The sequence below is a fragment of the Lolium rigidum genome, chromosome 4, assembly GCF_022539505.1.
Source record: "Lolium rigidum isolate FL_2022 chromosome 4, APGP_CSIRO_Lrig_0.1, whole genome shotgun sequence".
In the NCBI taxonomy this organism is placed as follows: domain Eukaryota; kingdom Viridiplantae; phylum Streptophyta; class Magnoliopsida; order Poales; family Poaceae; genus Lolium; species Lolium rigidum.
This window is the reverse complement of record NC_061511.1, coordinates 25,929,412-25,955,272: the sequence shown is the minus strand read 5'-3', so window position 1 is coordinate 25,955,272 and position 25,861 is coordinate 25,929,412. Positions and strand designations below refer to the sequence as shown.

Below are 25,861 nucleotides of genomic sequence, written 5' to 3'. Positions count from 1 at the left end.
TACGAGTATAAGGATTCAAGTACACACAGCACTAGTATTTGACAATCAAAACAGATCTAACACTCCAGAGATCACAACAGATCAACAGCCCAGATTACAAGTCTAAATCAACAGTTCTAGATGCAGTTAGTTACCCATGCAGTCCAATACAACCCCAGCATTCAATTCTCTGTTTGAGGTACAACATTCAATGTTCGCCACAATTCACGACTTGTTCTTCCAAACCTTGAGTCATGCATCAGGCAACTCCCTCGTATGCTCCGAGGCTTCCAAACTTGCAGCAACCAAATGTTAGTGCAGGAAAGGAAATGTAGTAGCCATTGCAAATTACAAGTACATTCGAAATAAGAAACCTGAGTAGACATTAAAATAGCTCTGACTATAGTTTTTTTGCTGGAAAAATAGCTCTGACTATAACCACCAAGACAACATTTCATATCAATAATACTGCCTTTAGTTTAACATAAAGCATGCATGCTTTTAGCAGGACAATCAAATCAATGTTCACATGACTATCTTTCATGTGCCAAGTAATATGGATCGGAGGGAGTACACGACATGGATAAGAGCTTGTATGACAAAAACAGTGTTGTCCTTCTCTACCATCACTGCCTTCGACTCTCTACTATACACTTTAATGACACAATAACATTAAAATAAGAACGAATAACTGATAATATTCTCCAGTAATGTTCTGTTTGAAAATACGAAATTAGCATGCTTAACAATTCGGAAAACGGTGGCTTAAATTATGAGCTGAATCATGTCTATGGTAAAGCCAAATTAGCCATAAGAAGAAACCTGCCATGCATCAAGTACTGAGACAACTAGGTTTCAGAAGATAATAACTACAAAGGGCACCCAAGCCACCACATCATATTAATGAGTACTTGCATTCTCTCAAAGACCAGTCCCAGATCTTGGGCTCAAAAGCCATGGTATCACATTGCACGCACAGGATAGGTGGGAAGAAGCAGAAGCTCACCTAAACCATGCAGAGGAAAAGAAGGCCACCGCTGCCACTAGCGAAGATTCATCCCAGTCTGTCTGCAGAACCCATTAGAAAGTAAAGAAAGATTAAACATAGGCAATGAAATGGTAAACCAAACAGAGCAATACCAAGCATCCATGCATGCCTATCTTTGAACAGAGATCACAGCAGATCAACAGTGCAGATTACAAGTCCAGAATAACAGTCCTAGAAGCAGTTCGCATACAGTCCAATACAACCCCAACATTCAATTTTCGGTTTCATGAACAGTGACTTGTCGGCTTCCAAACCTGACTCGTGCATCAGGCAACCTCCTCGTATGCTCCCAGGCTTCCAAACTTGCAGCAATCAAGGAACATCAAATGTTAGTACCGGGAATGAAATTTGTAGTAGCCATTGCAAATTGCAAGTGCATTCATAACAAGCAACGTAAATAGTCACTAGTATAAGCTCTGACTATAGCCACCAAGACAACATTTCAAATCAAGCTTACTGCCTTTGCTTTACAATAAAGCATTCATGCTTTTAGCAGGACAATCAAGTCAATGTTCCATGCCATAATTACTCACAGGACGTATCTTCCATGTGCCAAAGAAAAGAAAAGAAATATAAGACCCGGGACAAGAGTTTTTATGTCAAAAACTGTGTTGTCCTTCTCTACCATCATTGTCGACTCTCACATGAGTCAGTAAACATTTTAATGACACAATAACATTAAATAAGAACAATTTACTGATAAGAGAGCAAACATAAAGCTCACACATTCGAACATAAAATTCTCTAGTAATGTTCTGTTGGAAAATACAAAGGGCTGAGCAGATCATAAATGTATTCATTACATGCGCTAACTGTTGGCAACACAGCACCAGATAATTTCATTACAGAGCTTCAGGCGATAATTCTAATGAAACTTCTAAGCATAGAAGAATGCAAAAACAGGGTAGCAAACATCAAAGCTCCACATACACAACCAGTCATAAAGCCTACCATATATTGTAAAAAAGGAACATTCGTGTAGTTAATCCCAGGTGTAACCGTTCAAAGTGGCTATTTGGGCCCACACCGAATAGCAGGATTAACTACCGGACAAAATTAGCCGGATTCAGTAAACCATCGATTAAATTATGAGCTGAATCATGTCTGGTAAAGCCAAATTAGCATGCAACAAGTACTGACAACTGTACCAGGTTTCAGAAGATAATAACTACAAATGGCACCCAACAGCCAGCACTTCATATGAATGAGTTCTTACATTCTCTCAAAGACCAGTCCCAGATATTGGGCTCAAAAGCGCCGGTATCACATTGCACGCACAGGAGAGGAGAGGAGGAAAGAAGCAGAAGCTCACCTAAACCATGCAGAGGAAGAGAAGGCCACCGCTGCCACTAGCGAAGAATCATCCAAGACTGTCTGCAGAACCCATCAGAAAAGTAAAGAAAGATTAAAAATAGGCAATGAATTGGTAAACCAAACAGAGCAATACCAATAAATCCATGCATGCATATCTTGAGTCCATATGGTAAAACAAACAGAGCAATGAAAGATAAAATAAATCATGTCACAGCCCCACATTCAATGAGTGTCACATGCAACCTGTTGTTTCACAGTGCTTGCATTTCATATATAAAGGAAAACTGAAGTAGCGAAAAATTAAAGCACTACACTACATGCTTGGGGCCAAGCATCTCCTCTGCACGAAAAATTGAAGTCGTTTCACAGTGCTTGCATTTCAAAGACATTTTGGTGCTGTGAAAATGCCACGGCCTGAACACTAGTATTTTCAAATGACAGATTTCGCCAAAGGGCAAGTGGAAACAAGTAAAGCTCCGGCGAAAATTATGCAGACTCAGCACTATAACCATTTCGAATATGTGGTCAATGCAAAGCATTTTGTACTTATGCACCACCGTAGTCGCTTGATTTAATTATACAACAATTCCAACACATTCTGCAGCCCGTTCATGACAACAGACAGAAGGTGGTGACAGAAGTGCTACCTTCCTTCCTTGAAGACGAGGCCATTCGGCGAGCCAAGTGTTGCAGCACCCACTACAGCACAGAAGCAGAGTGCAGGCCCACCAACTTCGAGAAGCTTTTGATAATCTGTAGCACAATATAGACGATCATATATTACAAATACAACGTCAGATCAAAGCTTTTCATACATATGCACAAGCAGATTTTAATTTGTTTTTGCAAATAATACATGTCACAGCCCCTCAAGTTTCTTCCGTGATACATTTAATTAGTGTCTCGCATGCAAAAGCAACTCGTATCTATTCACTGTCAACTCAAAGCTGATTATTTTCCCTACAAACACATGTGAATGCAGAGGTTTGCTGCTGTGAAAAATATTCTATGATGACAGCAGAAACAGAGGAAGCTACTGTTTATCAAAGGTCTCAAGGATCATAGAGAAGACATACAGTGCAAGCAGCGATGCTGGGCCTTCAGGCAGAAGCGTGATCCATTTGACGGTGGCAGACATAGACTGCAATGGCAGGGTAGCACTCATCATCCTTGACCATTTTGCTGTAGTTCACGTCCTGGATCGAGTCCTACATATATTTTTACACAACAATAAATATGATAGCATGTTCTACACATCCTGTTGTGACTTAGAATGCGCACAAGCAACTTGTATCTATAGTCGAAAAGAAAGGAATATCAGTAAAGAAAAAATTAAAACACTAAATGCTTGGGCCCTAGCATCTCCTCTGCAAGAAGAATGGAAGTCGTGCAGCAATGCTTGCATTTCAAAGACATTTTAGCTCTTAGAAAATACCTCTGCTTGAACTTTAGTATTTTCAACAGAAAAAATTGCCAAAGGGCATGCTGAAACAAGCAAAGCTCCAGCGAAAATTATGCAGACTCAGCACTAAACATTTTGAATATGTGGTCACAACAAAGCTTTTAGTTCTTATGCACCACCAGAGTGGTTCGATTTAAGTAAACAACAATCCCAACGAATTCTTCAGCCCATTCATGACAACACACAGTGTGGTGACGAAGTGATACCTTCCTTGAAGACGAGGCCGATCGGCGAGAGCAAAGTGTTGCGGCACCGACTACGGTACACAACCAGCGTGCAGGCCCACCAACCTCTCGCATGTCTCCAAGGTCGCGTGACCGGTGGCATACAGCTACGCCTCTGAAGAATTCAACTCTAATATTAGTAAATATAATTAATAACACACCATGCATGGAGTTTATTTCTTAACTGAAAAAAAATAGAGCAGAAAGGATTGTGCAACAACACGTCATCATTTTATTTATCCTAGTTAGCATGTCATATATTTTGGTTTTGATAGTAAGTTTGGTAACGCAGCAGATAGTAACCTCAGATGGGAGGAGAAAGTGGTAATCTAGAAAAATTAGGAAAAATGATATGGCGAGCAGGTCATCCTTAGACTGTGCATGTAATTATAGGGGAAACATTTGACAAAGAAACCAGATCAAATCATACGATGCATGTCCTTTCGATTGATATATAGCATACATTTGTGAAAGAAAAAAACAATAACTTGGCAAAAATAAATTCCTTAATCTCATGTACTCTTGCACTCTCCTACGATTCATTGAAAAAGCAGCTTCCAATGAATTTTCGTTAAAAAAAAGAAGCAAAACCTCGTGAGCCGAATTACGACCGTATCTGGATTTCGTAAAATTTCTCTTGCGTACAAAAAAACTAGTCATACATTTCAAGCCCTCCTCTACTCATCTGTTATGGAATTTTCTTGATCACATCAAGAATTCCACCCCTGTCTGGAATTTACATTCGATGGTTAAGATGGGGATAGCTCCAGTCACTCTACTCGTCTCTTACCTGTTTTTTTGTGCGTACCAATGACCATGAACGAGACTGTGTGGCATTTGAAATGGCCAAAGTTCCAAATCTGCCAACAAATATTGAAATGACAAGCCTAATGGCCATATCCGTGCCCCGTAAAGCACAGACAAATTAACCAAAGTGCGTTCCTAGCTAAAGAGCAAAGTAAGCACGTAGGAAAGAAAATGATTTAGCGAAACGCGCAACAAAAAAAAGCGTAGATTTTATTTGCTAGTAGGCTAGCGGCGCCGTCGCCAAGCGTCCAAAGTCTTAAGTCGCGAATATTCACGCGAGCGCACGCGCTATGCAGGTGTGTGGTGCTAGTGCAGCCCTCTATGTGTATCTACCATTTTACATATCACCAAGAGCTCTCCTTATAAGTTGCTCCAAAGCCTCTTCCCTTAGCAAGGTGGGACTAAAGTTTGGTCATGACCATATGGTAGGCAGAATTCTTGTACTCGGGCTGCAGTTTTCCAGATGGGCCTCTAGATGCACGGTCGCACGCTATCCCAATGCATTAGATGACATGTGTTTGTCGACATGCAGCCTTGTCTGTAGCGATTGGATGGAAATCAATCACATCCCAATCTTGGCTATTACTGCTAGCTCTTGGCATGCATAGTACACGTCTTTAGCTTACCTCTCCGTGGACAGCCGCACTTATGGTACACGTTTTAGGATTAGAGACAGTATTGCTTTTTTTAAGTTCATTTGGATACACACCACCAAACCTCGCCCAAACCCATTATGTCAGGCATATATAACATGCAACTACAACCTACAGCCTGTCAGTGTACTTCACTTGTTCTTTGGAACTATCAATGATACGATTGCATGCACTTCTGGATATGCAACCTACAAGTGAGGAAATAATTTGGTTTCCTTTTATGCCCGAGTTGACTTCAAACCAAAAGATAATACGAGTAGATAGCATGCTTCTGCCTTTTTGTGTTGACAATAACTAGCCACCAATCGCCGTCCTCAAAAAAAAATACCAAGACGTACTACCTTTTATATCCTATCTTCTCCGGTGCTTATCTTCATCAAATCGACACACCCATATGGGGGCCACGACAACACATAGACGATAACAACGTCAGGTGCCTCTATTCGGATGGTTACATGTTGGAGTTGCCTATTATATGAAGGTACCCGGATAACTAAAATAGACTAGACGCAAGAATGGAGGACCTAATTTCGGTGCTTAACCTATACGACCTGGCATATTAGAACGCATCGACGGGTCCATGCATGCATAGTGAGCCCCCGTTTTGAACCGTGATTATGTCAAATTTTCCCGCACATATGAGGTCTGACATAACTGGCGTGCGAACCATAGGCACAAGACTGATATGCCCTTAATGTTTTATGACTTTGAAACAACCTTCAAACTACCTTCGTAGGATGTGAGTTTTGCAACATGCTTGTTGTCAAACTTTGCCTTCTTTGACATTGTTATGCCAATTGACAAAGCTGATATGATATGCGGAAGTTCCCCGTCCGTAGAATACATCTCCAACAGTTTCTATTATTTCTATGAGTGTTTTTTGTTGTTGCATATACTTTCATCTCTTCTAGTGACCGGAAGCAATTGCATCTTCTGCATGGGCAGTGTGCTAGTGCTACCTCTTGGCACAAGTGTTGATTTTTTTTCCATGCATACGACACATCCTTAGCGTCTTGCCTCTTCGTGGATGGCCGCACTTCTAGCATATTTCTTGAGTTTTAGTCTTACGAGCACTATTACTTGTCTAGAATTTTTCTTTAAGTTCGATATATGCAAAGATTTCTCTCTCGCGGATTCCATGCAAGGATTCTCTATAAATCTTCTAGGAACTACTACCTCTAGTCAGTTAATCGACACGGGATGTACAAACTTGTATGCTAGCGTTCCCTGCCCTCTTCATCGATCTTTTCCGATTGGAGGGAGTAGTAAGTAGCTGCTCCATTCTCCAAACTAGAAACAATCATCCAAAATCATGTAGAAGAGTTGGTGGTCATGTTCACGCTTGACGACCAAAGCATGCAGTCATATTACCACTAGTAGTGGCTTGCATACCGTCTCAGCCGACACCTCACCGCTTCCCACCACAAAGAGCTCATAAGTCATAATTCACCTTTTCCGGAGCGCTCTATGGCGGACACACCACGACCAGGCCCATTGCGCCAAACTGCCTCATCGCCAACACCGTCGAGCCACAGCCCTAGAGGCCGGGATGGTGGCCTCCGCTGGCCAGGACATGAAGTACTTGCACCGCCGCCTTGTCATCCAAGATTAGTATTGTTTATGCGGTGCAGTTGTAATTGAACCCGAGAATTTTGCACGGCATGGTTTCCATGGCAAGAGATATCGAGGTGGCCGAGAAGAGGCTCGTACACTTGCATGCACTAGATCTGTTAGGAGTTAGAAGCAACTTGCTTGGCTACACCTGACACCCATGGACATATCAGCACGCACACATGTAACAAGGAAAGGGCGTGAGCAATGGAAGGAAGAAGCCTACTTTTTAGGAGGAGGAGGAGGAGGAGGAGAGGTAGTGACCGGAGGCGGGTGAGTGAGGGCGTGGATCTTGTGGCGGTAGAAGTGAAGCCGTCGATGGCGTGCGGCAACCTCGGCGGCGGCCGTCCAGGAGAGGCCGCGGACGAGGCATGGGCGGTGCATCGTCCGGCGGATCTGTTGGCGGAAGGCGGCGGAGGAGGGAATCTGGCGGGGGCGGAAGGTGAGGTTGAGTGGGGAGTGGGGAGTGGCGGCGCGTTCGATCTGGGGGAGAATGGGAGAGGTGGTTTAGGTTTAGATGGTGCGGCGTTGGATTGGTAGTTGGGTGAGGCGAGTCTCGAGAGCAACTACTGCCCGTCGGATGCGTTGGAAGCCCGCGGATGGGTGAGCTGGCACTGCGGGTACGCGCTACATCGCGCGCGGATTTAATTCATTTAATTTCGTTTGGGAGAGGGAGACGCGCGTGGCGTGATGGACACGTGCAGACGCATGACGCCTTCTCATCTGTGCACAAGCCAACCCTGATCGTTTGCCGTAGGCACATATATATACAGCAGCCCTGCTGCTGCAAGCCGGGATCGTATCGCCTCCTCAGATCCTTCGATCGACCAATCCGGCCAATATTCCAATCTCGCATCCTCTCGATGTCGGCTCTGGTGTCCGCTCTCCGCTCCGCCGGCCGTCCGCGGATCTCCGCCGGCACCATGTTTACGACGCCGGTGACCGGCTCCTACCTGTTCAGGATCGACCAGTACACGCGCCTCCAGGAGATGGTCGACGTCGACACTATGATCGAGTCAGAGACTTTCAGCGTCGGCGGCCACGACTGGCGCATCCGGTGCTACCCCAAGGGAAAAGTGGGGTACGAAGGATTCATCTCCCTCGACCTCAACCACGCCAGCCATGACAAGACCGGCAACGCCACGGCGGATTTCCAGATGAGCATCCTCGACCACGCCGGGAACCCGTGGACCCCTGACGATATCCAATTGTCAAGCGAAACCAATGGTGAGACTCTACGCGAAGCGCAGAATTTCTCGAGCGACGGCTATCTCTCGTGGGGCTGGGAAGAGTTCATGAAGGTTGAAGACCTGGACGAGGAGGAGTTCCTCAAGGACGGCTGCTTGTCCATCCTATGCGACGTCACCGTCCTCACCATGCGCACGTATCCTATCTGTGTCTGAATTTACTTAAGGATGTTAATTGTAATTGGACAAGATAGATCGATCGATCGATATGCATGCGATTTACAAGTTTCAGTGGTGGTGTTGTTTTTTTGCGACAAGGACTGAATTCTTTTGAGTCATATTTCTAGATCAAAGTCATATTTCAAGTTTCAAAAGATCAAAGTTCAATAGTGATCCTCCTCATATCCAATTTCCTTCAAAATTCATCGGGTTGTCTACTCTCAGCTAGTTGCATGGAATTTGCTTGTATCTCAATAATATTTCTAGAAGCATGTGCAATAGAGTGACACACGGGCCTTTTCTTATCCAAGGCAACATATCTGGGAACATAGCTCCGCCTCTACATCGATCTTAGTAATTGCTGACTGACTTGATACACACCTTTTTATTATTTTAAAAAAACCCTTATAAGGGAACTATAAAGATCAACTTGAAGCCACCATTAGAGCAACAACTCGATATACCTACAAGACCGATGAAGGGGTGACTATGAACATGGCCATGTGCTCTGACAACACACCAGCACAATCATCATCTAATAAATCAAATCTCTTCCCAAGGGACCCATTGGCGGGTGAGAAGCACAATCAGTCAATCAAACTCCCAACACCCACCATTCCACAAGCCGTACAAAGTCGCTACCGCCGTCTTCCGTGAACCCTTCTCCTAGAGGGATCAACGCATCATCATCCCGCGTTCATAGCCTATACCCCGCTGGGACACGCCGCCGAGACTCATAGTCTCTGATATGGCAGATGAACATCACTCCACCACTAGCCGCCACCATCTAGGAGCTACTCCAAAAACGTGCCCCAAGAGTAGAACGACGCAGAAAACGGCACCATCGTCTGATCTAGAAAACCTAGATATAGGTTTTCCCCCGGAGAAGCACGAGTGAGTAGACGTAGGCTGCGACGGTGATGACTTCAAGAAGTTAACGACGCGAAATGTCGCCATCGCCCGCAATGACCCGGGTCGGAGTGCGGTTTTCACCGGTAGACGCACATCCCCAACTCACATCTGGGGATGGGTGCCAGATCTCGTGATCTGCCACAACCAACCTCAAGCCGGCCGGCCACCTCCTGCGGAGAAGGAGGCCATCACAGCCATACCTGGTGTCATCGCCCCGGGTATCCTCGTGATGCGGGTCAACACCAGGAGTGCCTCTGACGAACGACAACAAAGCTGACGAGTAGCCGAATGATGAGGATTGGTTTCCCGATCTTTCACGATGCACCTTGTTGATCCATAGGACCGATAGATCTTGAACTTCCTCGACAGATTCAAGGATACTCAAGCGCATATGATTACTCTTGACAGACTCAAGAACTCACACATCTTTATTGGATAACTAGACGAACGTCCGAGACGCCGTCATAGGGCCAACCCCGCAGGGATGGTGATACTGGAGGAACCCAAGGTTCTACATGACTTGAATCAAAACTAGACTACCGAAACCCTAGCCGCCCCACCTCCTTATATGAGGGGGAGGGTGGCCGGCCGGCCAACCCCTATTGGGTTGGGGCGCCCACTCATGGGCCTAACCCTAATTTAACTTGGACAGGCCCAAGTCAAATAGACTCTATTAAAACCCTAATTTGGCCCACAGCATGACCTGGCTACATTATTATCTCCTAATAACAAGATTATAATAAACTACTGGTACAACCTTAGACCTAATTATCGTATCAATGGCTGTCCTAGTGTACCAGGCCTGGATACCCATATCATCTCTCCCCTTCTTCAAGAAACGTTGTCCCCAACGCGTGAGGGTCTGCTAGAAAAAGGGTAGCGTCAGATAAGAACATCGCCGAACTTCATCCTCAAGCCTCGCCAGTCTTCCACACCACATCCTCCCTCTCGACTAGCTTGTCTTGACCTTGGCGCCCCTTTGGTCTTTGACGCCATCAACCTGATTGAGACACAGGCATCCTCCAAACTCAAACTGAAAGTGCAACATGCATACCACCCAAGACATACAGAACAAATTCCTGCACGCCATAGATCCAAATAAGCCGAATACACCCGAGTATGCACCCTTCTGAACACCAATGTCGTCCTTCTTGAAGAGCAAACTTCCTTCCCTTCCGCGACGAACAAACAGCAACAGCATCGCAACGCTGCAGGTCTGGACGCCGGTAGTGTCGCAGGACTGCAGGCCAAATCGGTCGGCCGTGAGCCCGGTCTGTCCGTCCTGGACGCTAGCCCAACCGGCCCAGAGCCCGGTCTGACCGGCCTGGGAGCCGGCCCGGCCGGCCTGGGGCCCGATTGACCGGGCGGCAACCGGCCGCGGCGTTGGGTGACACAGTAACCGGCCCGGTCGGCGTTCGTTCCTGCCCCGGTCTGCGCCGGACGTGCCCGGCCTGGCAGCCGGTCCGACCGGCCTGGTGGCCGGATCCGCCGGTTACAGCATCCGGTCGACCGGCCTGTGGACCGGCCCGGCCGGCTGTGGAGCCGGTCTGCCGGGCGGCGCGCCGGCCGCCGGACGGATCTGTCCTTCTTCCCCGCGAATTTCCCTGCCGCGGCAGAGATTTCTTGCGAACTCCTGTCGTGGCAGAACTCTGGTAGCGCTCCTCCTTCCTCTCCCTTGCAGCCACCACCTCCGCATGCACGAAGGTCGTGAGAACTTGACTCTGCTGCCCACTTCCTTCTTCTTGATCTTCACCAACACCATGGCGGCGACGTACCCAATGGTAGCCACAGCAATCGAGCAGAAACAACCGAGCAACAAACCAATCTGCACCGTGATCAACCTAGCAATCTGATACCACATGATGAGGATTGGTTTCCCGATCTTTCACGATGCACCTTGTTGATCCATAGGACCGATAGATCTTGAACTTCCTCGACAGATTCAAGGATACTCAAGCGCATATGATTACTCTTGACAGACTCAAGAACTCACAACCGCCTCGTGTCTAGTCGGGTACCCTTTGTAGCAGTTGCCGCTGAACTTGTGCACCTGTTTCTTGCACTCCTCCCACTCCTCGTACACTCCTGGAACCCGCCCCTCGAACACGATGTAGTACGTCATCTCTATGGACACAAGGCATATTAGTATATAACGCAATGGAAAGAGTTAGAGGGTTCACATGCATACATATTCACAAGAATTAAAGCAAGGAAATAATAATAAACCTAAAAGACATATAGCATCGGTATCACATAAGTAATATGGTTCAACGATAACGACTACAATAGTAATTGAAGTCCAACAACGATGACCACCGTTTCGAGCAAATTAAGCAATTTAAGTTTACAACACGGTACAAATTGTCCATCGATTCAAAGTAATGCTAGGCACACCGGCCTCAGTCAACGAGACGTCTTCTTGAGCGGCTCCGGGAACGGCTTGTACAAGTCCTTCGTCGTCCACGTCCTTCCATCACCCTTGCCTATGTAGGCGTTCTTCGATATCCCTCTTAGGCAACGCTCTGACTGCGTGTAAGAGCCCCGATGCGTTGGATACATCTTGTAAGATAATTTCCGAGAGCTTTACTTGGATGCGATGGAAGTCTTCTCTAAGATCATCATCTTTGATTTCCCCCGACATTTTAATGGGGTCTCGCTTACTAGGTGGAAGAGACATCATCTCTGCATCCTCGACAAACCCTTTAAGGTGATGGAGGACATAGAAGGCCTCCTTAATGCTGCCAGCTGGCTGCTTGATACAAGGGAAGTCGATCACGTGCTTGAACCCGATCTTTGTAGTGTCCGGCCTGATATATTGCCCATTCTTGTCGAAGGTGCCTCCATTTTTGGAGTAGCCAAGGATAGCCTCATCGAGAACACCCCTTATTCTCTTGTAGTCTTTCTTTGTCGTCGTACTCGACGAGTTGAAATACTTGCTGAAAAGTACTTTGCCCCAACGTAACAGTGAGGTTGTCAATCTCACCGGCTTGCTGAAAACAAAGGATTAAACGTATAGTGAGGAAGCAGCATAGCAGCATATATGTATGTCCTATGATAATTCGTGTTCGCAGTCAGGGTGCTTTGGTTAAATCTGAAAAACATGTGAAAACAAGTTAACATGCACATCATGCTCGTTCTTTTTTCTGAAGTTCTCTCCATGAGGTAAGCTATATACTATATGCACTAGTGGCGAGGGTGTATCGATCAACATTCAACAATCCGTAGCTGAGTAATTTTAGGCAGGTACTTGTTGATGTGGCAGGTACCTGGTTCGATTTAATTAAACAACAATCCCAACGAATTCTTCATCCCATTCATGAGAAAAGATGTTATTTCTGGTAAAAGAAGCTAAAGAAACATACATACGTCTCTAGGATGCTCCGTACTAGTAGTATAAGACAGTTGTTAGATCGATCCTAGCTAAAGAGCAACGTACGCACCCAGAAAATAAAACGATTTAGCGAACGGCAACAAAACAAAAAGCGTAGATTTTATTTGCTAGTAGGCTAGCGTCGCCATCGCCAAGTAGTCTTAAGTCGCGAATATTCACGCGAGCGCACGCGCTATGCAGGTGTGTGCTGCTAGTACACCCCTCTATGTGTCTCTACCATTTTACATGTCACCAAGAGCTCTCCTTATAAGTTGCTCCAAAACCTCTTCCCTTAGCAAGGTGGGACTAAAGTTTGGTCATGACCATATGGTTGCCAGATTTCTTCTACTGGGCTGCAGTTTTCCGGATGGGCCTCTAGATGCACGGTCGCACTCTATCTTGTTTGTAGCGATTGGATGGAAAGCAATCGCATCCCCATCTTGGTTATTACTGCTAGCTCTTAGCATGCATAGTACACATCTTTAGCTTACCTCTATGCGGACAGCCACACTTATGGTACACGTTTTAGGCTTAGAGACAGTATTACTTTTTTTAAGTTCATTTGGATACGACACCATCAAACATCTTTAGCTTACCTCTCCGCGGACAGCCACACTTATGGTACACGTTTTAGGCTTAGAGACAGTATTACTTTTTTAAAGTTCATTTGGATACGCACCACCAAACATCGCCCATACCCAATATGTAAGGCATACATAACATGCAGCCTACAGCCGCGTCAGTGTACTTCACCTGTTCTTTGGAACTATCAATGATACAATTGCACTTCTGGATATGCAACCTACGAAACCGAGAAAATAATTTGGTTTCCTTTTATGCCCGAGTTGACTTCAAACTAATACGAGTAGATAGCATGCTTCTGCCTTTTTGTGTTGACAATAACTAGCCACCAATCACCGTCCTCTAAAAAAACACCAAGCCGTACTACCTTTTACATCCTATCCTCTCTAGTGCTTATCTTCATCAAATCGACGCACCCATGTGGGGCCACGACAACACATAGACGATAACAACGTCAGGTGCTGGCTGGCCATGGTTGGTGAAGGTGCACGACCAAGTCGCCACGACATGAATAGTCCTTCCATAGACGATGTCGTGGCAAGGTTTACGGAAAAGGTGTAGCGCATCTTCACTCTTCATATCTTTCTTAAAAAAACACGTTCATCGATCAAGAGCTTCGAAAGAATCCTCGGTGTTGAAGTTATGACGAATATGTGTATAGGCCATAGCTAGATTTTGCCTCTATCCAGGTAGGTTACATGTTGGAGTTGCCTATTATATAAAGGCACCCGGATAGCTAAAATAGACTAGACGCAAGAATGGAGGACCTAATTTCGGTGCCTAATCTATACGACCTGACATATTAGAACACATCGACGGGTGCATGCATGCATAGTGAGCCCCCGTTTTGAAGCGTGATTATGTCAAATTTCCACACACATATGAGGTTTGACATAACTGACGTGCGAACCATAGGCACAAGACTGATATTCCCTCAATGTTTTATGACTTTGAAACAACCTTCAAACTACCATTGAGTTTTGCAACATGCTTGTTGTCAAACTTTGGCTTCTTTGACATTGTTATGCCAATTGACAAAGCTGATATGATATGCGGAAGTGCCATGTCTGTAGAATACATCTCCAACAGTTTCTATTATTTCTAGGAGTGTTTTTTGTTGTTGCATATACTTTCATCTCTTGTAGTGACTGGAAGCAATTGCATCCTGTGCATGGGCAGTGTGCTAGTGCAGTTGTAATTGAACCCGAGAATTTTGCACGGCATGGTTTCCATGGCAAGAGATATCAAGGTGGCCGAGAGGAGGCTCGTACACTTGCATGCACTAGATCTGTACGTACCAAGTTAGGAGTTAGAAGCAACTTGCTTGGCTACAGCTGACACCCATGGACGTATCAGCACGCACACATGTAACATACATGCAGCAGCACACGTGCTATGTATATTTACACACATAAGTCGTGAATCTCGGTCCTCTCATATATTAAACATTCGGAGATGTGCGCACGCTCACTTATGCATGTCAATAACTTAACGTGAATCCACCTACCAAGTATGGTTGTGTCAGCTGATCGGCCGGGTTGTACAATTTTGGCCATCCATCGATCAAATCCGACTCCGGCTCCGATCCGTTGCTCTGCGCCCAGGCGTCCGGACGACCTTATCGTTGCCATCATCCCATCTGTGCCCCAACCTGATCCCTAGCAGGCACAAGCGAGCATCTCGCTGCTGCGCTGCCAGCTCAAGTTTCCTCCTACTGCTAATATAGCATGTGCATGGAGAGACCGCCTCTCTAAACTAGATAGGACTGCTTGGAATAGGAGCTGCTACTACCTTTCTGTGGCACTCAATCGACCGACGGAGTCAAATCACAAGCTAACTGAACTAAATCTGGATAATTATATACATGCCGTGTATGGATCGTACATACATGCACACGTGCAAGGTCTGCAGAAAAAGAACTTTAACATATTACATCATAATACATCATAATATATATGCACGCTCGTGAACATAAGAATATACTAAGCTCCTCGAGAACGCGCCGCTGCCGTCCGCCATGTTGTGCCCTGTGAGGGGATAGCAGTCGCTTCCGGCTTCGGACGGCGTGCTACCCAAGCTGAGGCACACCTCGGCCGCGGCCGTCGCCGCCTCGGCTTTGTTCACTTCACTAGCGAGGCGGCGCCGTCTGCGGTCCGTCATCAACATGGCGCAGCGCCGGCCGCTTCTCATCGTCCCACTCCTTCTGCGGCATGGTCGGCGGCTTCTCCTTCGGCGCCACCTGGTTTCGCCGGCATGGCGGCGGCGAGAGTTTTGCGTCGCGGGAGTTGGATGGGCGCAGGAGATGGAGTGATGGGCGGGAGAAAATGAGTGGCGGGCGGGAGAAAATGAGCGGTGGGCGGGAGGGAGGGGAGATTTGGCGGAATCCGATATGCGCTCTCTCCGTAGGGATCGACGCGCGATTGCTGGCGCTTTTATTGAGCTCCAAATCTAAGCAACACTTTTTAGGACGCGCCGGTGTGAGCCAAAATCAAGCCGCCGGCCCCAATAAAATCGATATTGATGCCGCCGAGGAAGATGGTCTAACAAACTGCATGGAAAATCGGAGAGGCAACCCCAAAGTGCTGGGGCGCATGCATGCATCTTTCCATTACTTTTCCCACTAGCCTCTAGCATGCACCAAAGTGGTTTACTACCAGCTTAAAAAAAGGAGAACCACGAACCAATGTTTTTTTCTCTTGATTAGACCTAACCCACCGAGACGGATAGAGTAGTCAAAAAGTCAATTCATAAAGACATGAGATAATAGGTTCACATACACTTGTATTGCTCGTCTCGTCTCTATATAGGTTCTCTAACTTCCCTTGCTTCTCTCAATTGTATTACACCTTTCGAAAGAAATGAGTGAACCTATTAAACAAACTAGTATAGGGTGACATGGACGTGGAATAGCTTGTTTCCATGGATGGTCCGCCGTCAAGATGGCGCAGCACCGCTTCTCGTCGTCCCATTCCTGCGGCATGGTCGGTGGCTTCTATTTCGGGGCTACCGTGTGCGGTTTCGTCGACGCCTTTGCTGGCTTTGTTGGAGCCTTCTTCTTCGGTGGCATGGCGGCTGCGAGGGTTTTGCGTCGCGGGAGCTGGATGGGCGCGGAGATGGAGCGGTGGGTGGGAGGGGGGATTGGGGGAACTTGTAGGGTTTGGAATCGTGCGAATGATAGGCGGAGCCCACGCATAGAATTCAATGTGGCGTGAGGCGTGGCTCATGGGATGAAGAAAAGTTGTTGTCTCAAGCTCGTGGACTCATTGGTGAGGAAGAAAAGTTGCGCCGTCCACTTTTCCTGGATGATTTGAACATGGAGCAGGTGCTAGATTATGTATTTGGCATCCAGCAGAGTGAAGTTGTGGTTGGCAGCGAGAAGGAGGAGGAAGGTGGAGGCAGCAAGCTGCGTGGTGGGCTGCAAGGCGGCCGCGGCGAGCTGCGAGGCGGACGTGGCGAGACGCATGGTGGACATGGCCATCGAGCTGCATGGCGGGCATGGCGAGCTGCGTGGTGAGCTGCGAGACGACCGCGATGAGCTGCATGGGGCCGGGGCGAGCATATATACTGGAGATGCCATCGAGGAGCTGCGTGGCAAGCAGACTGCAGAGGCTGACGAGGTTCGTGCCATGGCTGCAGGCTGTTGCATGGCGTGCGCCGTGCGTGCGGTGAGCGCGGCGAGGTGCGTGGCTGCCCAGTGTGCACCTTCTTCCGTCGAGCAGCTGGTGTCTCCACCGTTTTCAACAGGGAGAACCCCATGTTTGTGCCAGACTCACTGCCGGACTCATTGCCGTTCCCGCAGTACAGCGACGACAGGCACCACCGCGCTCAGAGTTGCCTATAGCCTGGCACCACCACGGCCAGGAATGCCTCGACCGGTCTGGCCGCTGCCAGGAATGCCTCGCCCGGTCTAGTCGCCGTGGACATGCTCATGCTCAAGCTCGACCTATGCGAAAATCAGCTACGAGTCGGATTCAACAGAATTCAGAGATCAAACGAAACAACAATGAACTGCACCATAGAAATAGCGAAAACAAGTTCTTGATATTTTAGCAATAAAAATAAAGAAATGTTGGGAAATCTATTTAAGAAAGAAGAAGATCGCCTCCACCTGGAGATGTAGTTGTTTTTATCCGCAGCGATGTAGGCACAAACAACGACGGTTCGATCGATCGATCAACTGGTCGGCCGGGGAGTACAATTTGGCCATCCATCGACAAAATCCGACTCCAACTCGGATCCATTGCTCCGCTTTAAAGTGTCCGACAGTGTTACCGTCGCCGTCATCCATCTGTTCCCGAGCATGGTCCCAAGCATGCGCAAGCGAGCATCGCGTTGCTGTGCTGCCAGCTCTGGTTTCCTCTTGCTGCTATTATAGCATGTGCATGGAGAGAGGGAGAAGAGATGTACAAAGATTGCATATGCATACACACTCGGCCTCTGTAGATCGGATAGGAGCTGCTACTACCTTCCTGCGGCACTCGATCGGCAGGATCAAATCACAAGCTCACTGAATTAAAGCTGGCTAACTATCTCCTGCGGCTCCCAATGGGGACGGTCAAATCATAAGCTCACTGAACTAAATCCGGATAGCTATCTCTCATAAATATGTGTATTATACATACACGTGCAAGGTCTACAGAAAAATGAAGTAAAATATTACATCATAATATAGTTGCACGCTCGCGAACAAGAATATAAGTCTGCATGCACCACTATATTGGTTCTGACGGTAAGGCAATCCAACGGCGGTTAGCTCGGCCGGGTATCCCTTCCATGACAGTGGCGCCGTCAACGGCGCCCATGGTCAGGATGCCGAGGTTGTTGTTGTTAGCATTGGCAGCACGAGTTCTACAGGGGAGAGGTTGCGCCCGCAAGCTGCCAATGGTCGATGAAGGGGCGCTTCAGCATCCGAGCTAATAAGCTAGGAAAGCTCCCAACGAACCCAAGCAGTTGCCCAGGCTAAGCTAGGAAAGCTCCTAGGAAATTCGAGTCAAACATGAAGAAATTGTCAATAATTTGAATGGGCAAACAACTTAACAGCTCATCGCCTTTAGTCCTTGCCCGGGTTGAATAATCTGGCTAGCTCCGCCAATGAACCCGAAGAGGTGTTCTTGTTGGCGATGTCATAACTAGCCCACTGAAGGTGGTTTTTGCGCCTACTTGTCCAACGTCGCTCGCCGCATCCACTTCTACTCACAAACCCTAGTTGTTAATGTCGTGGCTACATGTTCATACTAAAAAAAACACGACACTGAGTAGGTACCAATACTTGACATACATACTAGAGGCATCAATCTCACGAATTTTCATCAGTCTTCTTGACGCCCATGTTGACGTGTTTCCCCTGAGCGTGGAGTCGTTTCATTTTCTGTCATTTTATGCTAGGAGCCTTTTTAGCCACATGGGAATTGAGTGTTTTATGGTGAGAAAGAATTTGACCATGTATTGGCCAATGGACCGTTTGGATATGATTTTAGAGCCGTTGGCCACAGTGGAGTTCCCACACGGATGATCATGGGCTACCGACTCCGACCTGCCCTTAGAATGACCCTGATGTTAATTACCAAAATGGAAAATGATGATAGCTAGCTTATTCGATGATGGTGGCGTCATATTGCATGCATGCGTCAACATGGAGCATCGCGCACCCCCACCATATTGCACGAAGATTGATGTAGTACATCGTCATGCAAGGAGGACCCTCACCACCCTCGAAGATGTCTCCATAGTCAAATTAGAGGCAATTCATTAAGACATGGAATAATAGGTTCACATGCATCTTGCTCGTCTCGTCAAACACCTCTCTAGGTTCTCCGAGGTTCCCTCGCTTCCCCGAATTGTATGCACGTTTTGAAAGAAATTAGCAAATCGATTAAACAAACTAGTATAGGTTGACATGAGTTTGGACTAGCTTCTTTTTCCATAGCTGGTGTATTGTGGTACAAGTGTGTGCATCTCTTGGAAAGCAAGGCTAGCGACGGATGACGACATGAGACCCCGGGACTGAACCTAACTTTCATCTCTTAGAGAGCCACAGCTTAACTTGCGGGAAGCATATACAGATACCCATGTGTCAGTCGGTCCGCGGCCTGGTCTGCACCACATGGTATTCACTTTGGAAGAGTGCAAGTTACTGTCTCCAAGGTTGTTCAGAGTAGAAGGAGGAGTGGGAGTTCTAGACAGCAGGTAGTTGTGTTGTTGGAGCTGTTGGATCCTTCTGTTGTCAGCTGGAGCCAATCTTATATTTGTAACTCTTAACTTCTATAAAGTTGAGGTACGCGTTCATGTAATCCCGGAAAAAAGAAGTCCAAAGAGGGGCGGAAAAACATAGGCATGGTTTTCATGTGATGGATGTCAATCTTCTTCTATTCCTTAGCTTTTTTAGAGCACATGTAGATTGATCGTCTGCTGATTGTGGCAGATTAGATTCAAGCGAATAGGAGAAATAAAAAAAAAACCATTCACTTCACACCAACACCGCGTGACCAGGCCGCAAAATCCATGCATCAGTATTCCACTTAGCAAGAAGCTCTCGACTGTGTTAGCTGATCGATGGACGCGATCGAGTTAAAACGAGCTAATCACTTCCTCCACGCGCGAATAAACTTTTTTTTCGGTGCGGTAAGCGAGCTAATTAATCACTTGCTCCGAACGAGAAATTGTTTTTCCAAGCATTAGTAATAAAGTGCAAAGAGGAAGAAAAGAAAAGGATGTAAATTAAAACGCCAAGCATTTGCACTCTCCAGTCTCAACCGGAATGTACGAGCTCTGGTTTGGAGCAACACCCGGACGTGAATGCGACAGTGATGCAGCAAGAAATTGTTTTTTTATGGTACTGTAGGAAGCTTTGCACGTGCGGGAGTCCAAGCAGAAGCAATAAATTTCAAAGAGTAAGCCTGTTCATGGTTTGGTGTCAAACCACTCAAACCACGAGCCCAACCCGCACCCAGATATACGGTTTGTACTGGGTTCAACACTTCAACTGGTTTCGGGATTGAAACCGTGAGCACAAAATTGTTAGCTGGTTTAAGACCAGCTAAACCTGATGAAACGATTGGGTCGGCAGACTGCCGTGAAGGTTCACGGCCGTGACGGGTGCAATTCAGGCGCTGCGATTCAGGCCGCCGGCCGTTCGATTCAGGCTGCCGGTTCTCTCCCGGCCGTCCGCCACCGCCCCGGCCGTCCACCTGTTCTCTCCCAGCCGCCGCCCCCACGGTCCCGGTTCCAAAACCGTATACACCAGCAAACCAGCCCGCACCAACCCGCTGTATGACCTCCTAACTAAACGGTGTAAATCAAACCAATCCAATTAAACCTGGCACTGACGTGCTGGTTTCAGGAACCTATCTAAACCATTCTAAACCGGGAATGCCCAGGTTTAGGGAAGAGAAAGGATGTGAATTAAAACTGGGCGTGCGACATTGCACTTTCCACCGGATGGTACGAGTTGCATATGCTCGTATCGTTTCCGTCGATGGGACAAAAAGTCCTTCGAAAAGATTAAAATAGTATACCAAATTTCGCCATGACACTTTCTATATTTCGGGACAATTTGAAAACAGCAGTATGAGTATAAGGATTGAAATACACACAGCACTAGTACTTACCAATCAAAACAGATCTAACACTAGAGATCACAACAGATCAACAGTCCAGATTACAAGTCCAAATTAACAGTCCTAGATGCAGTTAGTTGGCATGCAGTACAATACAACCCCAGCATTCAATTTTCGGTTTCAGGAACAACTAGTACGACTTGTTCTTCTTCCAAACCTTGGGTCGTGCATCAGGCAACTCACTCGTACGCTCCCAGGCTTCCAAACTTGCAGCAACCAAATGTTAGTAGAGGAAAGGAAATGTACTAGCCATTGCAAATTACAAGTACATCCAAAACAAGAAACGTGAGTAGACATTAAAATAGCTCCGACTATAACCACCAAGACAAATATAAAGCTCACACATTCAAACATATAATTCTCCAGTAATGTTCTGTTTGAAAATACAAAGGGATGTGCATATCAGAAATGTATCTCAAACTCCAGAATATTCATTAGAGCTTCAGATGATAATTCTATTAAAATTTCTATGCATAGGAGCTTGCAGGCTAGCTTACTAATCATGTAAAGGAGAACGCAAAAATAGGGGGAGCAAACATCAAAGATCCACATAAACACCCAGTCATAAAGCCTACCATATTGTAAAAAAAGAACATCCATGTAGTTAATCCCAGGTGTAACCGTTCATAGTGGGTATTTGTGCCCCATACCAAATAGCAGGATTAACTACCGGACAAAATTAGCAGGATTAACAATATTCAGTGACCGGTGGCTTAAATTATGAGCTGAATCATGTCTATGTCAAAGCCAAATTAGCCATAAGAAGAAACCTGCCATGCATCAGGTACTGAGACATCAGTACCAGGTTTCAGAAGATAATAACTACAAAGGGCACCCAACAGCCAGCACTTCATTTTAATGAGTTCTTACATTCTCTCAAAGACCAGTCCCAGATCTTGGGCTCAAAAGCCACGGTATCACATTGCACGCACAGGAGAGGAGAGGAGGGAAGAAGCAGAAGCTCAACACAGGAGAGGAGACGAGGGAAGAAGCAGAAGCTCACCTAAAACATGCAGAGGAAGAGAAGGCCACCGCTGCCACCAGCGAAGATTCATCCCAGACTGTCTGCAAAACCCATCAGAAAGTAAAGAAAGATTTAAAATAGGCAATGAATTGGTAAACCAAACAAAGCATTACCAAGCATCCATGCATGCATATATTGAGTCTATATGGTAAACAAAACAGAGCATTGAAAGATTAAAAAAAATCATGTCACAGCCCCACATAATTGGAAGTCGTTTCACAGTGCTTGCATTTCAAAGACATTTTAGTGCTGTGAAAATGCCACTGCCTGAACTCTAGTATTTTCCATGAAAGATTTGCCAAAGGGCAAGTTGAAACAAGTAAAGCTCCGGCGAAAATAATGCAGACTCAGCACTAAACATTTTGAATTTGTGGTCAATGCAAAGCATTTTGTACTTATGCACCACCGGAGTGGTTCGATTTAATTATAAAACAATTCCAACACATTCTGCAGCCCATTCATGACAACAGACACAAGGTGGTGACAAAAGTGCTACCTTCCTTCCTTGAAGAGGAGACCAGTCAGCGAGCAAGTTTTGCAGTGCCCACTACAGCACACAAGCAGAGTGCAGGCCGACAACTCCGAGAATAATCTGCAACACAATATAAATTATCATATATTACGAATACAACATCAGATCAAATACATATGCACAAGCATGTTTTAATTTGCTTTTGCAAATAATTCATGTCACAGCCCCTCAAGTTTCTACCATGATACATTTAATTAGTGTCTCGCATGCAAAAGCAACTCATATCTATTCACTGTCAACTCAAAGCTGATTATTCTCTTTGATGGTGGTAGACATAGGCTACAATGATGGTGGCAGACATAGACTACAATGGCAGGGTAGCACTCCTCATCCTTGACCATTCTGCTGTAGTTCACGTCCTGGATCGAGTCCTACATATACTTTTACACAACAATAAATATGACAGCATGTTCTACACAACCTGTTGTGACGTAGAATGCGCGAAAGCAACTTGTATCTATAGTCCAAAAGAAAGGAATAGCAGTAAAGAAAAATTAAAACACTACATGCTTTAGCCCTAGCATCTCCGCTGCAAGAAAAATGGAAGTCGTTTCACAGGGGTTGCATTTCAAAGACATTTTAGTTCTTAGAAAATACCGCTACTTGAACTTTAGTATTTTCAACAGAAAAAATTGCCAAAGGGCATGCTGAAACAAGCAAAGCTCCAGCAAAAATAATGCAGACTCGGTACTAAACATTTTGAATATGTGGTCACAACAAAGCTTTTAGTTCTCATGCACCACCAGAGTGGTTTGATTTAATTAAACAACAATCCCAACGAATTCTGCAGCCCATTCATGACAACACACAGTGTGGTGAGAGAAGTGATACCTTCCTTGAAGACGAGGCCAGTCAGCGTGCATGCCCACCAACTTCTCGCAGGTCTCCAAGGCCGCGTGACCGGTGGCATACAACTACGCCTCTGAAGAATTCACCAACTCTAATATTAGTAAATATAATTAATACCACGCCATGCAAGCAGTTTATTTCTTAACTGAAAAAAATAGAGGAGAAGGATTGTGCAACAATACATCATCATTTTATTTACCTAGTTAGCATGTTCTATATTTTGGTCTTGATAATCTGTAGCACAATATAGATGATTATATATTTCGAATACATTGTGAGATCAAAGCTTTACATACATGTGCACAAACAGGTTTTAATTTGTTTTTGCAAATAATTTTCATGTCAAAGCCCCTCAAGTTTCTTCCATGATACATTTTATTGGTGTCTCGCATGCAAAAGCAACTCATATCTATTCACTGTCAACTCAAAGCTGACTATTCTCACATACAAATGCAGAGCAATGTAAGATATTTTATGATGACACCAGAAACAGAGCAAGCATACTGGTTATCAAGGTCTCAAGGATCATAGAGAAGACATACTGTGCAACGGCAATGCTGGGCCTTCCAACATAAGCGTGATCCCTTTGATGGTGGCAGATATACACTGCAATGGCAGAGATAATTCAGTTGAGAAGAAACCTGTGTGTAAAAAATATCTACATGATAGCTATGTAGAGATCTAAATAAAGCGAGCGGCAAGCAATGTAAAGCTATTTGCACAGCACAAAAAGCACCCTTTTTTTTGCTTTGGCGCAGGTACAGTGCAGTAACCATTGCACTGAACACTAGTACCTGGATTGTAGATCCGCAGGTACAGGGTCGCCTCCTCCAGGCGGCACTTGTGGATGATGATGTTAGATGTTGTGCCTGCCTCCTCCCGGTTCCCCTCGGATGCTGGTAAATATTCATTCAGTTACTCTTACTCCCTTGCATCTGAATGAACGCGGACACGCTGCTGCTGCTGCTGCTGCATAGAAAGGGAAACAACCCAGTTAGACACATGGGAGCAGAATCAGTAACACGTTTTAGACTTTACATAAATATAAAATCCACTCCAACAATCTTGAAAATAATTTGATGATGAACTGAAAATCCTCAAGCATGGGATGTGGTCAGGTTACAGAGAAATTCCAGCATGATTAAATCCGAAAGTGCCCGAATTAATTGTATTAGATGTAGGTTTAGTAGTAAATGGATGTAGAGAAGAAGAACTGTATCAAGAAAGGGCGTCTCTCCATAATCAGTATGCAGGACATTTAAAAAACGAACCAACAGTGTTCCTTCTTTGAACCCTCAAGTTTATTTCCTGGAACATATAATTAGTGTCTCACATGCACAACCAAATCGTATCTATTCACTGTCAACTCAAATCTGACTATTCTCACATGTAAATGCAGAGGTTTGCTGCTATGTAAGATATATTCTCAAAGCAGAGCAAGGTACTGGTGATCAAGTTCTCAAGGATCATAGAGAAGACATACTGTGCAAGCAGCAATGCTGGGCCTTCCAACAGAATCGTTATCCCTTTCGAGGGTGGCAGATATACACTGCAATTGCAGGGCAGCACTCCTCATCCGTCACCCACATGCTGTAGTTGACATCCTCGATCCAGTGCTACATGTATTTTTGCACATCAATCAATGAGATAATTCAGTTGAGAAGAAACCTGTGTGTAAAAAATCTCCACATGATAGCTATGTAGAGATCTAAATAAAGCGAGGGGCAAGCAATGTAAAGCTATTTTCGCAGGTAGAATGCAGTAGGCATTTCACTCAATACTAGTACCTGGACTGTAGATCCACATACACAGGCACGGGTGGCAGCAGCAGGTAAGAGACTTGGATGTCAATGAACGCGCACACCACTGCTGCTGCTGCTGCATATAGAAAGAGAAACAACCCAGTTAGAGACATGGGATCAGAAACAGTAACACGTATTAGAGTTTATAAATAAAAATCCGGTCCAACAATCTTGAAAACAGTTTGATTATGAATTGAAAATCCTCAAGTTAAAAAAATTCAAGCATGGGGGATGTGGTCGTGTTACAGAGAGATTCAAGCAATTTTAAATCCGAAAGTGGCCAAATTAATTTGCATTACAGGTGGGTGCAGTAGTAAATGGATGTAGAAGGCGTCCTGGATCAAGAAAGGAAAGGGCGTCTCCATAATCGGTATGCAGGACATTAAAAAAAGGAACCAGCAGTGTTCAAAGAAGAACACTCGGTGCAGCAAAGAGATTGATTGGATTCGATTTGATTCGAATGCAATCGTTCTAGGGGTGGGGGGTGAGAGTGGAGAGGTTTTCTCACCGGCGCTGCGGAGGACAAGGATCGAATCGAATCGTTCTAGGGCCTGGTGTCGCGGCCGGCATCTCGTCGTGGAGCTGGGCATGTCCATGTGGTGTTGCGCATCCTCCCCTTGGACGAGATCTGGTGGGAATGAGAGGACAAGGAAAGGGCGTGAGCAATGGA

At 45.8% G+C, this 25,861-nt stretch overlaps 1 protein-coding gene across 3 annotated transcripts; it reads right to left on the bottom strand.

Annotated features, from left to right (window-relative positions):
* LOC124649058 lies at positions 1-25,250 on the bottom strand. 3 transcript variants are annotated; one of them, XM_047188736.1, is made up of 8 exons: positions 24,873-25,250; positions 24,184-24,358; positions 23,932-23,995; positions 23,372-23,462; positions 22,505-22,600; positions 21,988-22,049; positions 1,218-1,329; positions 304-1,047 (listed from the first exon to the last, which is right to left on the bottom strand). In XM_047188736.1, the coding sequence occupies exons 4-8, from the start codon at positions 23,401-23,403 to the stop codon at positions 1,023-1,025; spliced, it is 327 nt and encodes a 108-aa protein (XP_047044692.1). In that variant the 5' UTR covers positions 23,404-23,462; positions 23,932-23,995; positions 24,184-24,358; positions 24,873-25,250; the 3' UTR covers positions 304-1,022. The 3 variants fall into 3 exon arrangements, 1 of the variants encoding a protein (XP_047044692.1); XR_006986525.1 differs by lacking the exons at positions 304-1,047; positions 1,218-1,329 and adding an exon at positions 20,875-21,190; XR_006986524.1 differs by lacking the exons at positions 21,988-22,049; positions 22,505-22,600; positions 23,372-23,462; ... (1 more) ...; positions 24,184-24,358; positions 24,873-25,250 and adding exons at positions 1-274; positions 2,340-2,401; positions 2,989-3,094; positions 3,418-3,549; positions 4,010-4,028 and having other exon boundaries at positions 986-1,329.
* Positions 25,251-25,861: the final 611 nt, after the last annotated feature.

Excerpts from the sequence above, each read along its gene's own strand:
- LOC124649058 (XM_047188736.1), bottom strand. The coding sequence starts at position 23,403 with ATGCACGCTGACTGGCCTCGTCTTCAAGGAAG. Across the intron at positions 1,330-21,987 it reads TCTTCCTCTGCATGTTTTAG|TTTGGAAGCCTGGGAGCATA; the intron begins GTGAGCTTCTGC and ends GATTGCTGCAAG. Across the intron at positions 1,048-1,217 it reads TGTTGGGGTTGTATTGGACT|ACAGACTGGGATGAATCTTC; the intron begins GTATGCGAACTG and ends TGGGTTCTGCAG.